This window comes from Hipposideros armiger, unplaced genomic scaffold (assembly GCF_001890085.2).
Source record: "Hipposideros armiger isolate ML-2016 unplaced genomic scaffold, ASM189008v1 scaffold_178, whole genome shotgun sequence".
NCBI lineage: Eukaryota > Metazoa > Chordata > Mammalia > Chiroptera > Hipposideridae > Hipposideros > Hipposideros armiger.
The window spans coordinates 1,941,589-1,956,018 of record NW_017731528.1 but is presented as its reverse complement, the minus strand read 5'-3'; the positions used below and the strand labels follow the sequence as shown (position 1 = coordinate 1,956,018).

At 44.3% G+C, this 14,430-nt stretch overlaps 1 protein-coding gene across 3 annotated transcripts in view; it reads left to right on the top strand.

Moving 5' to 3' along the window:
* BRCA2 (BRCA2 DNA repair associated) overlaps window positions 1-14,430 on the top strand; it is a 61,702-nt gene that overhangs the window by 42,303 nt on the left and 4,969 nt on the right. For all 3 annotated transcript variants that reach the window (XM_019652337.1, XM_019652338.1, XM_019652339.1), the window contains exons 20-23: window positions 1,004-1,125; window positions 3,853-4,051; window positions 4,295-4,458; window positions 4,542-4,680. In XM_019652337.1, coding sequence (XP_019507882.1) covers window positions 1,004-1,125; window positions 3,853-4,051; window positions 4,295-4,458; window positions 4,542-4,680 — 624 coding nt within the window. The remainder of the gene's footprint in view (window positions 1-1,003; window positions 1,126-3,852; window positions 4,052-4,294; window positions 4,459-4,541; window positions 4,681-14,430) is intronic.

Sequence of the window (14,430 nt, the reverse complement as noted above, 5' to 3'; positions counted from 1 at the left end):
CTGCAGCCTACGCCATCACCAGCAACTCACCACAGCCCAGCTCCAGGTCGAGCTGTTGTTCACCATCTTAGCTGTAGAAGGCAGCGTCACTGGCCCATGTGGGATCCGAACCTGCGGCCCTGCTGCTCAGAGCTCGTGCTTCCAAGCCAACTCTTAACCAACGAGCCACTTGGCCAGCCCCAGAAATTTACTTTTTTTAATATATCTTTTTTATTGCTGAAAATTTTATGTTCTGAATTTCTTCATGATTTTTTTTTTTAATTGGGGGACTGGGGATGGGGAACAGTGTTGGGAAATTGGAGAACAGGAAGAGCCAAGTTGTTGTCCTTCAATCTTAGTTGTGGAGAGCCCAGCTAGCTCAGCTCCAAATCCAGTCGCCAGCCAGCCGCCCCGTCGACAGCTCACGGCCACTCAGCTCAAGGTGCCATGTTCAATCTTAGTTGCGGGTGGGTGTAGCCCACCATCCCATGCAGGAATTGAACCGGCAACCTTGTTAGGAGCACACGCTCTCACCAGCTGAGCCACCCTGCCACCTATTGGCAGCTCAGCAGCAGCTCAGCTAGGGCACAGCTCACTGACCCATGTGGGAATCAATACGGCGACCCTGTTGCTCAGAGCTCACACTCTAAACCAGTTGAGCCACTCAGCCAACCCTCTTCATGATTTTGTATATTATTTAACTTCATGTTCTACATAAATCTGCAGAAAAATTAAACTCAAAATTTGATTTGCTTAAACTTATTACTGTCTCATGGTGTTCCCATGATTAAGTGAATCATGAAATAATTTATTTAATTTACAAATTACTCTTAATTAAGTAAAACTGTTTGTATGACAATTTTTTAAGCATGAATACACTAGTTTTGTATTTTCCTAGAAAACTTTTAGCAGATAAATGGTTTCTTATTTTTTACCCCCATTCTTTGGGTGTTTTTGCTTGGCTGTCTAGCTTCCAGTGTTGTTAACTTTGTGATTTGGCTAACTAGTGATGCTTTTTCCTTAGAAAACACAACAAAACAATGTCTACTGCCACGTGCACTGACCCGACGCCAGGTGCGTGCTCTGCAGGATGGTGCTGAGCTCTATGAAGCAGTAAGGACCGCACCAGACCCCAGTTACCTGGAGGTGAGAGAAGAGCAGGGCACTTCACCCCTTAGGTGGAGAGTTGTGGTCGCCCTCTGGCCATCACGGGTTGCGGAGTGTTAAAGCCTGTTCTCAGAGGCTCCTCAGTGGTGTGCCAAACCTGTGGCACATTTTGATTCTGTACCAAATAGAGGGTAGGAAGGTTAAATAACTTTAGATGGTAAATAAACATGGCTTAAAATGCAGGCAAAATTTGTTTACTTTTAAGATAAAGCAAGTATCTACAAAGCAGTGCCTTAGTCTCCACGTTCTCAGCTTTTTCTCGGGTCCTACTTAGAGTCTGTTTCATAATCCTCTCCCTTCAAGGCACTGAGGTGGAAAAGTTTCAGAAGCACTAAACTGTTGGAAATAGCAGAGGCTTTAGAATCATGGCTCTGCCATTTGTTAACCAAGGAAATTGTGCATAAAATATTGGGTTGTCGGGACAGTCATGATGCACTTTTGCATTGAAAAACATAGAAAAATACGTCATGACTTTTCCAACGACCCAATAGCTATAAAATAAATTGTTTTAGGATAAAATTAGATAATGTATATAGAAGTGTACTGTTATAAAATTCCATAAAGATGTTAGTTAATATTATTAGAACATTTCATATATTCAGGTAAGCGACCTCCTAAATTTTTAGACACCCAGGTATCTAATTAATGCAAATTCTAGGATTAGTTTGCTAGATAGGGAGAAGATGGGAAGTGTTAGGAAAACTATTGTTTGTTTGTTGGTAAATCTCATTTATTTGATGACAGTAAATCTCCTCTGTAGCCTTAACCTTCTGAAATAGCTGGACTACAAAACAAGTAATGTTCTGTTAGGAGAGTAAGCAGTGCTGTTCTGAATGGAACTCCCCCATGTTCCCAAGTGGTTCAGCCCATTCTCCCTGTGAGACGTCAGCCCCGTTGTAAATCCTGGTGGGGTACCTGCTACAGGTCTGTGAGTGAAGGGTTCATTCTGCTTTCCTGGAAAATTACTTGCCTCTCGCTCTTATTACCTATGTAGAAGCTTATGCGTTCTTTGAGTCATCATGAAGATAGTTGTAATATCATCCACAACATTTAACAAGATCTTTATTACTCTGGAAGCCTTTTGTAGAATTTATTTATAAGGACAAAATAGGAGACAGAATGACAGCTGGAGGGGCTAAGTTCTAGACCTGATCCAGCCACCTTGTAGCTGGACATGTAAGTTCTCTCTCAGGCTTCCTTTCTACCTTCTGTCAAGAGAAGGTCTGAGAGGGGCTTATCTCTGAGTTTGTGTGTTGGTACGGTTCTATGAGATTTCACTTAGGTAAAGTTATTGTAATTTTTTTTTTTAAGATTTTTTTTTTAATTGGGGAATCAGGGGAGGGGAACAGACAAGTTGCTGTCCTTTTGTTCTTCAGTCTAGTTGTGGAGGACATTGCTTCACTGGCCCATGTTGGTATTATGATCATTGGGCTCTTCCCAGGTGAGGCAGATTGGTCGCCGGCCTTTGGACAACCGCTCACGGCAGCTCACGCTGGCTGCCTGCCACTCACAGTAGCTTTACGGCAGCCCACTGCAGCCTCACTGCAGCCTACGCTGTCGCTGGCGACTCACAGCAGCCCAGCTCCAGGTCGAGCTGTTGTTCACCATCTTAGCTGTAGAGGGCACAGCGTCACTGGCCCTAATGTGGGATCCAAACTGGGGCCCTGCTGCTCAGAGCTGGTGTCCCAAGCCAACTCCTAACCAACGTGCCACTTGGCTGGCCCAAGTTACTGTAATTCTTGAAGGGGAAAATAACCATCTATTTCTAAAATACCCTGTCAAAGGTTTGTTTTGAGTGACAACATTAAATGTTGTGGAACTTGGGAAACCACAGTTTTTTGGTTTTTTTTGTTTTTTTTAATTCATGTTTAAACTAAACACTGTCTACATTTTTTAGAAAATCTTCTCAGGGTACAGAGAGTTCAGACTCACTTCCCAGTGTAGAGCAGGATATTAAGATGTGTAAAGGCAACAGCAGTTTAGTGTTAGGTGTCAGAATTCCATTTTCTATTTCATTTTATTCTGGTTTTGTTAATTCATTCGTTTAATTTTGTTACACTGGGCTGAGAGTCCCAAGAGGTACAGACAGCAGTTTGGTGAAATATTGGGAGGGAAGCGTGGAGGCAGAGGTAAGTTCTCACAGCACATGCCTGTGTTAAATCGCATCTGCTGTTCCAGAGAGTTCATAAAATTATACCACAGGTCTAAGAATGAGGGTTCTTGAGCTAAGCGATGCCTCTATCCCTCTGCGAGGTTTTGTCTCTGTATCTCAATTTCATCATCTATAACATGGAAACAATAGTATCTACCTCCTAGGATTATTGTACGGATTAAATGAGTTAATACATTTACCACACATAGATCCATTTCTCAGATAGAGCGAGCTCTCAAGTGTTAGCCATTTATAATGCCGTCTCTGTTGATGATTATAATTATTATAGTCACATGTATAAGTAGGGGGTGGCTTTGGCCCTAGGGAAATTTGTCACAAAAATTAGTAAACAGTCTAAGGCATCTGAAACTATTTATGTGATAAGCTGAGTACATTCATCTCAGTTTTTATATTGTCACACCCTTAAAGTGAACTCCGTTGTGTTTTTATCCCTTAGATGTAAAGGATTCACTTACAATAGATGAGGTGTTTTGTCTTTGTTTTGTTGCTTTTCATGCCAATATTATCTGCCTTCACATATTAAATGATCACAGGGCTATTTTAGTGAAGAGCAGCTGAGAGCCTTGAATAATCACAGGCAGATGTTGAATGATAAGAAGCAAGCACAGATCCAGCTGGAATTCCAGAAGGCTGTGGAATCTGCTGAGCCAGGGGAGCAGATGGTACCAAGGGACGTTACGACTGTGTGGAAGCTGCGAGTCATAAGCCATGAGAAAAAAGGAAATGATTCAGGTCAGTATGTAAATGTTTTGGTTTTATCAGTTTTAAGTTAAAGTATTATCATATTAATAAAATGACCCCCAATGCTGAATAAAGTATAAAGTTAGTGTATATCAGAGGAGCAAAAATGGGCTACCAGCACCCAAAAACTGATAATAGAATCCTTAAACCTCAGTTATCAGAGTTCATTTTTAAACAAGAATCTCAGTGATTATCAGTTCTTCCATTGTGTCTTTTTCCTCTTTACCTAAATAGCTATACTGAGTATCTGGCGTCCGTCATCAGACTTATATTCCCTGTTAACAGAGGGAAAGAGATACAGAATCTATCATCTTGCAACATCAAAATCTAAAAATAAACCTGGAGGAGCTAATATACAGTTAACAGCAACAAAAAAAACTCAGTACCAACAGCTACAGGTACACTTTTCATTGTAATTTTTCAGTTTTGATGAATGCATATTAGTTTATAGAATTGACATACATTGATTTTTTTCTTATAGGCTTCAGACGAAATCCTATGCCAAGTTTATCAGCCAAGGAAGCCTGTTCCTTTCAACCAGTTACTGATTCCGGACTTCCAGCCACCTTGTTCGGAGGTGGACCTAATAGGATTTGTAATTTCTGTGGTGAAAAAAATAGGTAAAGTACAGCATATTTAATTGTAGCTTTTTATTGATGCTTTTCAAAAACATTATCTTTTAAATTTTGTCTGCCTTATGATTAATTGGAGCTACAAATTGGCAAATTTGGTAACTTAGTGATTTGAAAGTAGGCCTGTTTTAATCTCAGTTCTTAATGAAAAGCAGTTCTGCAGTATTACAAGGAAAGAACTTGCATCTCATTCTGTGCTACTTAATTTTAAAGAAATTGCTAGAAAATATTCTGCAGCATTTTAGTGATTACTAGATAATAATTATAATTTCCCTGTGCAGTTAACTGAGGATTCAAGCCATCACCTCCAGCTTCGGGTTTTGGGTTTCTTTTTCCTTTGCAATATCCCTTATTGTCCCTAATAATATCCCTTGTTCTAAACCTTTTTTTTTTTTTTTTTTAATATAGCTGCTCTAACTTTTTTATGGTTAATGTTGGTTTGCATGGTGTATATCTTTTCCCATTCTTTTATTTTTAACCTGTCAAGGTCTTTATATTTCAAGTGTGTTTCTGATAGACAGCATGGTTGGGTCTTGCTCTCTCATCCAGTCTGACACTCTTTTTTTTTTTTTCCCCTCATCTTTTTATTTATTTATTTATTTGTACATTCAATATTATTTTACATAAATTTCAGGTGTACACATAGTGGTTAGACATTTATATAGTTTAAGAAGTGATCCCCCTGATTAGTCTAGTACCCACCTGACACTATACAAAGTTATTATCGTATTATTAATTATATTCCCTATGCTTTACTTCACATCCCCATGAGTATTTAGTTACAACCAATTTGTACTTCTTAATCCCTTCACCTTTTTCACCCCTCCTGAAAAACCCCCTACCATCTAGCACCCCAGTAAATCTAGTACCCATCTGACACCATACAGTTATTACAATATTATTGGCTGTATCCCTTATGCTATAACGTGCATCCCCATGACTCCTTTGTAACAACCAATTTGTACTTCTTAATCCCTTCCCTTTTCTCACTCATTCCCAACCCCTGACACTCTATCTTTTAACTGGTCTGTTTATTCTGATCACCTTTACTCTGACATTGATAAGGTAGGATTAAAATTGACCACCTTGCTGCCTGTTTTCAATTTGTCCCATCAGTTTCTCGTGTTGGAAGGCAAGCCACATGACATTTCTACATACTTGGTAGTAGCTGTTGTCTTCGACTGTCTCTTCAGGAATGTTTGTAGAGCAAAGAGGTCTGGGAGGACTGAGAGCTGATTGTTTCCTGACCAGGAAATCGGATCTCTTTTTCTATGAGTTTTTGGTTTTGTTTTTTTGGTTTCACATGTAAGTGAAATCATATGATATTTGTCTTTCTCTGTCTGACTTATCTCACTGAGCACAATGCCATTGAGGTCCAGCCACGTTGCTGCAAATGGCAGGATTTCCTTCTTTTTTTTACAGGTGAATAGTATTCCTTTGCCTATACCACATTTTCTTTATCCACCCATCTATTGATGGACACTTAGGTTGTTTCCATACCTGACTAGTGTGAATAATGCTGCAGTGAACATGGGGGTGCAGCTTTCTCTCTGAGAGAGTGATTTCATTTCCTTCGGCTATATACCCAGAAGTGGAAATGCTGGATCATATGATCATTCTATTTTTAATATTTTGAGAAATAAATAATTTTAAATAACAAAGAAACTCCATTTCTCTCCAGCCCCTTCACTCTGTCCTTCCCAAGGAAAGAGGCATTTACTTGGTGACCATGGGAAATGGGTCATTGCCCTCATTTTACTTCAGCTGTCTTCTGCTCTCTTCCTTGGAACCTGTGAGCCCAAAGTCTGTGTTTCTCCCCCTCTGCTCTTCCTTCCTCCAACGAGCAAACAAACCCCCAGCACAGAACCCTGCACCTTGGCAAGATGCAGGAAAGGCTTTTGTTGTTCCATCTGAAATCAAAGCCAATCGTGCAAAAAAAGTGGGTAGTCGACACTCCTTTGATGTCTCTTTTTCTCCTTTGGTTCACAATTATCATTCTGCAAAACCCCAAGAATAGGGGAGCGAGAAGAATTTGATGAAATGAGGTTAAGTATGGAAACCTAGGTTGAAAGCAGAGGAGATGATAACCACTGTGTCTGTGAGGCTGGTATGTTTGCAAAGTGTCAGCTTCACCTTTACTACTCCCAGCGTCTTAGCCAAATTCATCTATATTACAGTCCTTAAATATGACACTGTACATTCCTCTTTCCTTACCTCTTTCCATATATTCTGCCTACAAAACCAAACTTTCATCTCCCTAAATGCTATGAAGTGTCAAGGACCAGCTGAGGTCTGAGTTGAAGAACAAAGCCTTGTATTTATTGGTTATTTTGTGCCCGGCACCCCCCGTCTTCTGTCCTCAGTCTGTCCCCCACTCCACTTCAGCTACGTTCACACCTTCCTTGTTGCTCTGAGCCCACCGAGCTCACCTTCACCACAGCCTTTACACCCACTGCTCCCCAGAAACTTTTCTGACAGACACGTGGCTGGCTCACTTGGCTCCTCCAAGTCCCTGGTCAGAGGCAGCACTCTTAAGTGGCCTTTCCCTGACCACTTATAAAAGAACGGTCCTCCCCCTGCTCCCAGTCCCGCTTTAAACCCACCATGGTGCTCAGCAGCACCTGACAGTAGACATTTATCTGGTTTCTGTCTCCCTCATCCAGCACATGAGCTGTGTCCTCAGCTCCCAACACAGTGCCTGGTACAGGGCAGGGTCTCAGAGGTTTGGTGGATTCCTCGTTGTCAGCTGCCCTGTCCTGGTCTGTCCCTTCCTCTGTTCTTTGGCTAAGGTGTACTGTCAGTCTTTTTTTAAGAAGGCCTCATGTGTGCCATATTCCATGAGTTCCTCATATTTTGAATGTTTACCTACTTCCTTACTTCTGAAACTGTATCTTGGCTATGCATAATATTATGGGATCACGCTTTCTTTCCTTCCCTTAGAACTTTGTAGAAATTGTTCTTTTGGCATTCAACAGTCTGAGACTGGCCTAATTTTCTCCCCCATCTAGGTGGTTTTCTTTTTGTGTCTAGATGTCTGAAGAATATTTTGCTTTGTAGTTCAAAAGCTTTACTAAATACTTACTTGATATAAATATTCTGTACACAACTCTCCTGGGACACAGGATCCTCTTAATTTGCAGACTCGGTGCTTTCTTTATTTCAGGGTAATTCTGTCATTTCTTTGAATATATCTGCTGTTCCATTTATTGGGATTTCTACTTCAAGGACACCCATTAGTCTTATGTTGGATTGTTTTTGTTTTTCTCTCTTCTCTGATTGCTTCTATTTGTCTTTTTCATCTTCATTCACCATTATGATGTCCAGCCTTTATGTCAGTAATTTTATTTTCTACAGTGTTTTATTTCTTGCTATTTCTAATGCACGTATCTTCCCATTATGATCACATATTGGTGTCCTCAATTCATTTCTTTGGCCCTGCAGTCTCCTTATCATCTTAACAGGGCTATTTATCATCCCATAGTCAAGCTTTTGTTGTACTAAATTTATGTTCTTATTGGATTCAGTGGCATGAATCAGTTTTGAAGACACGAAACCGTCTCTGTTCTTTTCATCTTGTTTTCTTATGAGCTGTGCTCTGTTTTTGCTGCTCTCTTTTCTCCTCTGTTTTAATGGGTTTTGTTTGGGTGGTTGTGTTTTGGAGCTTTGCGAGTTTTCTCTAACTGTAGTATGTTAATACGCTTCATTGTTTCCATAGCATTTCATTTTATCTTGGTCAGACTTAGGTGACGTTTTCCACACATTCTATTGTTACAGATGGTGGGTAACTTGTATTCATTCATTCAGTCAATACTTATTGAATGCCTGCTGCTACCAGGCACTGTGGTGAGTGCTGGGTGCATAGCGATGAACAAAACGCGCAAAACTCCCTGCCCTCAGGGAGCTTCCACTATGGTGGGGGAGTGATCGCAAACAAAACAAATAAGTAGCATGTGAACTCTTCTTAGTAAGTGCAGATGAAAAGCATTAAGTGGGGAATGACAGGTAGTATCAGGGAAGAGAGAAGAAATGCAGCTTGGGGTAGGGAGGTGAGGAGAGACCTCGCTGCAAAGCTGACAGTATCTGAGTGAGGCTTGAAGGACCAGCGGGAGGGAGGCATGTGGACATCTGGGAGCAGCATTCCAGGCAGAAGGGATGGCAGTTAACAAGGTCACAAGACACAGCATCCTGCCCAGTGCCTCTGAGCAGTGGCAGAGGCCGGGAGTGTGTGGGCTCACAGCCAGGTAGAGGCACTGAAGGACAGATCATATGCTGGGCCTGGTACCAGCTTACTTTCTCTGAGGATGGGAGGAGTGACACCATCTGACTAGGTGTGCAGGGGTCACTCAGGCCCCTGAGAATAGATTGTAGGGGGCATGAGGGTACAAGCAAGAACCAGTGGGCGACTACTACAAGAAGTGAGGCAAGAGACGCTGACAAGAGCCTGGGTCAGACAGCAGCTAGGGGAGTGGTCGGTCAGACGTCGTTAGAGTTGGGCTGTACCCTGAAGGTAGGGGGGCAGTGCCACAGTGTTTGGTCTGAGTACCTGGAAAACGGACCTGCCATTCATTGGGAGGAAAAGGGCCGTGGGGAAGGCCAGGAGCTCGGGTTGGACAGTGATCTAGGTGCTTGATCTAAGTAGACATTTCTACCCGACAGCTGGACACAGAAGTCTGTTCCAGGGAATGGGCTGGGCTGAAGATATGAACTGGGACGTCAGCATCCAGGCGGTGTTTAAAGCTGTGGGACTGGCTGAGGTCATGCAGTGTGGCCGTAGAGAGAGAAGTGACTCAGGCAGTCACGCCTGGAAGCAGAAATGGAGAGGAGCCAGTTAAAGACAGGAGGAGCGGCCAGCAAGGTTCGGGGGAGACTAGAGGGAGCTGTGCTGAGGCCGAGAGACAAGAAGGGGTTCAGAGAGGATAGTGTGAGCACGTCTGTGGGCCGGCACCTGAGAGCACTGTGGAGAGCTGAGGGCTGCATGGTACTGGCTTTCGCACCAAGGGCCCTTTTGGTGGTTTGTGAGCATGACGGGCTGCGAGAAGCAGGCGAGGCAGACAGTAGAAGAAGAGCAGCAGTGAGTACAGGCGCTTCAGGGAACCCTGCTCTGAACGGGGAGTCAGGGCCAGAGAATATTCAGATGAAAGTGCTGATCGCACCCTGATGACATGTGTACTGACGAGAAGGGCCCAGGAAAGAGGGTGAACGTCTCAGTGGAAGAAAACGGGGGCTGGTTGTGGAACATGGTTCTTTGGTCACATGTTGGGATGGTGCCTACTGGGCATATGGGGAGGTTGACCTCAGCTGGCAGCAGACAGTCCATCCATCGTTAGAGGGGAAAACGTAGAGTACGGGGCATGGGTGAAGCAGGAGAGCTGATGTGCGAGTGAAACTTGGGGCAGCTGTTTTCTGATTGCTTCTGATTCCTCACTGAAATGGGAAATGAAATCGTCACCTGAGAGTCAGAATGGAGGGAAAGGAATTAAAGGTGTGAGGAGAGGCATGACATCATCACCCCAGCAAATGGCAGAATGGATGGGCTGGATGAGCACTCTGGGGCTGCCAGGACCACTGGAATTCATGAAGATAGAGTGATGCTAGTTGTCACGGCTGTGATGCTTTCCAGCCATGTTCAGCTGTAATGGTGCAGGTGTGACATAGGGGGAAAGTGGGATCTAACCAGACTTGTAGTTAGCCGGGTGAATAACATAAAGCAAGAGGGAAAGAATGTGGGGGTTTTGCAAAGGAGGGATTTTAATAACTGACCCTGGATTTCCAGCACAACGCAGAGGAAACAGGGGACGTCTGGGGACTGTGGAATAGGAACAGGAGATAAGAAAGGTGTCCCAGTTGGGTCAAAGGATTGGTTGAGGTAGGGTTCTATCGGGGGTGAGATGGAGAGATCAAAGGTTGTGGTGGAAGAATGAGATATTTGAAATTGAGGCTCTGGGGGAGAATGGGGTTATTGCAGGTAACAAGGTCTTGGGTCAGTCTGCGGGGTGGGCAGCCCACAGACTGGAGACAAGGCCACAAGGAGATGGACCCTGGGAGCCCAGGGTGCTGGAAGGGTTATCTGTGGGGATACTGAAGTCGCTGAGAAATACAGCAGTAGTAATGACAGAGCAACAGTGCCCTGTGAGCTGACTCTTCAAGGAATGAAAGGGAGTGACCGTCCCAGGGGTCATTAGATGCCTAAACAAGGAGCGTAGTGAACATGTCTGATCACAGGAGATTCAAAGCTGAGTGTTTTGGGGAAGGTACCAGGAGCAAGGGAGACAACCCCCGCCCTCCAGCAGCACGTGTGCAGGGCAGGCGTGTTCCATCAAAACGGTGGAGAGCAGTTAGGGAAGGAGGAGAGTGCCAAGGTTTTACTGAGCTCCAGAGGGTCCCATGGAAGATTCCAGGAGACAGAGCGAGGTGGGAGATGGGGTCAGGGCAATGAGCAGAGCTTTGGGGAACTGCCCAGAAACACGGACAGCCTGGGCTTCCTGTGGAGAAGGACGTGACAGGTTTGATGGTCCCAGTCACATGGTGGTGGTGAGGCCAGGCATGTGGGAGGAAACATGAGGCAGCTTGCCAGGACGCCGTGTAGTTCCTGACTCTTTCGCTGCTGTATCTGAGAGCAATGTTTTCCTTCTCTCAGTTACTGTATAAGGGCTGGGTATTTGAGTTTCTATCCATTATTTCATGTCCCTGGAAGATGAGTCTGTTCTAGACATTTTCCCTAGTTCAGTAACCCTGAATCACTTTGTTAGGGCTGCTATAACAAAGTACCGCAAACTGGGGGCTTTAAACAACAGAAATTTCTTGTCTCCCAGTTCTGGAAGCTGGACCTCCAAGATCAAGGTGTGGACAGGTTGTTCCTTCTGTGGCTGTGAGGGAGAATGTGGTCCAGGCCTCTGGCCCAGCTTCCGGCAGTCTGTCTTATAGCTGCATCACCTCAGTGTCTAACTTCATCTCCACATGGTGTTTTCTCTGTGTGCGTGTCTGTCTCCAAATGTCCCCTCCTTATTAAGACATTGGATTAGGTCCCACCCTAATGGCTTTATCTTAACCTGATTACATCTGCAAAGACCTTATTTCCAAATAAGGTCACATCATAGGTTCTGAGGTTAGGACTTCAGCATCATTTGGGGGACACAATTCAGTCCCTAACACCTTGGAACCTGAATCATTTCTGTCAGTCAGTCCTGGTCACCTGCTTCTCCCTGCCGCCCTTTTCATTGTTTCTGATCAGAAAAGGAAAGGGGTAAGGATACCCATTCTATTTGCCTTTCTTCAGGTGTAAGGATAACAGAAGTCTCAAAATGTATTTCACCAGTTTGAGGGAGGGCATTCAAAGCTGAGTCTTCTGTACTTGTCTCTATCCAGTCTCCTGCTTTTTTCCTTCATCAATTTTTAAATTTTATATCAGCATATTCCTCGTTTGTATATTTTTGGTGAACCTTTTTTTTTTTTTAAGATTTTTATTGGGGAGTTGGGGGATGGGAACAGCGCTGGGGATTTGGGGGAAGAGGAACAGACAAGTTGCTGTCGTTTTTTGTTCTTCAGTCTAGTTGTGGAGGATGTTGCTTCACTGACCCAAGTTGGCACCATCATTGCACTCTTCCCAGGTGAGGCACATCAGTCGCCGGCTTCTGGACGGCCACTCACGGCGGCTGCTGGCCGCTCACGCTGGCTGCTGGCAACACACGGTAGCCCATGGCAACCCACTGCAGCAGGGGCTGCAACCTACGCCGTCGCTAGCGACTCCCGGCAGCCCAGCTCCAGGTTGAGCTGTTGTTCAGCATCTTAGCTGTAGAGGGCAGTGTCACTGGCCCTCATATGTGGGATCCGAACCAGGGCCCTCTGGCATCCCAAGCCAGTTCTTAACCATCGCGTCACTCAGCCAGCCCTGAACATTCTTTTTTAATTTAGTTTGATGTTAAGTGTTAGAGGAAGAAAATCAAAATTATCTAACACCAAAATCTAATCGTGTTTCCCAGCTTAGAATCTCTCGTGGCTCCCTGTCCCTTAGACCAGGGGTCGGCAAACTGCAACTCGCAAGCCACATGCAGCTCTTTGGGTACATACATGTGGCTCTGAAGTAAAATTGAAAATGAAAATGAAACTATCGTTTCATTTATAAAATTTTTAAAGGATATTATTCACATAATGGTGATTTCATTTGTTTTATGGCTCTCAAATAATTTTTAAATTGTTGTGAGGGACAGGATTGGCTCTTCCGTCTCAAAAGCTTGCCGACCCGCCTTAGAAGATGAAACCCAAACTCCTTTATATGCCTGGAAACGCTCCAACTTCCTGCCTTAAGCCACCACCCCACACACCTCAGCTAAACTCTAGTAGCTTCAGCTAAACTCTAGTAGCTTCATAATCCAGACACACTGTGACATAGAACACTTCCTACCTTTGAAAACTCGTTCACTGTGCTTAGAATGCCTTTTATCCTCCATCTGGGTGGATTCTCCCCATTCACATTCCACTCACGGTACCTTCCTAGCAGAGCTCACAGCCTGGCTGAGACCTTCCTTCTCCAGCACTGTAACATTGTGTGTGTTTGGCTGTTGAGCACTCATCCCATGGTCCTTTCTGACCCTCCTCCCCAGCCCAGTGATACTGTGGTCTCTTGTTTCAGCTTCTTTCTATCCCACCTCTACCATAATGCGGAGAGGGTAAGGGGATCTTTGAAACTTCAGGGAGGCACAGTTTATGACATCCTTGTGGCAACACTGTTCATGTGCTGTTGTCATCCCACTGTGCGGATGGGGCAGCCGGAGCTGGGACAGCTTAACTGACCTGCCCTAGGTCACAGTTCTGTAAGGGGATTTAAACCCATTCTTTCAGGCTCTACAGCTCATACGTTTTTTTTCTTACACTTCATGCTGCCAAACCAATACCAAGCCTTACATTGGACAGTTGGGCTTAAAACAGGGTCTTCTCTATTTTCAGTCTGTTTCATTATGAATTACAGAAACCCTGTGAGATAAAATGAATTAAATGAGATCACTTCTCAAGTTGGATTCCCTAGGAAACAGACTGAGATTTTCATGCAGGTTGACTGGGAAGTGCCCTAGGAGCGCACCTGTGAGGGAGCAGAGGGAGGCCCTGGGGGTAACCCTTTAGAGTTAGGCTAGCTTGAGGCCAGGGGCCAGTGCTGGGAGTCACCTGGGGTGACTCAGCTCCCCTGGGACTGAGGGCAGCCCAGCAAGGAACTCAGGCTGAGCTGCCAAAAGCCAGAACCGGAGGGTCACTGCCTTGGTCCTAAAGAGGCAGCCCGCACAAACCACAACACCCACTACAGGCAGCATCTGTCAAGGTGGTTCTAGAAAATGCTAGTGCTTTATTGTTTCCATGAAGTTTTCTAAAGGGAATTTAAAAGGTACAAAGAATTCTGTGGAAGCTCAGAGTAGACCAGACTCCGAAGCTGCAAAATAATTTTCTTCTCATCCTCTTGCTCAGTGCCAGCTTTCTGTGTTACTCTAGAAACTTCTTCCACTTGTTGCCATGTATACAATCAGACAAACCCAAATTGAGGGAAATGCTACAAAATTGATGTTTTCTCGTGATTAGAGTGAGTTGTGCATTTTGGGCACAATTACCTCGGGAATGATGTCCTTGTCTGTACGTCGTATCAAGGGGTCCGGGAGTTGACCTTTCTTTTTACTGTAATGACACCTTGGTCACTGGGCTGCATGGTATCTGCTGGGTTTCTTATCTGTAAAATTACCATGTTCCCCATTGTCA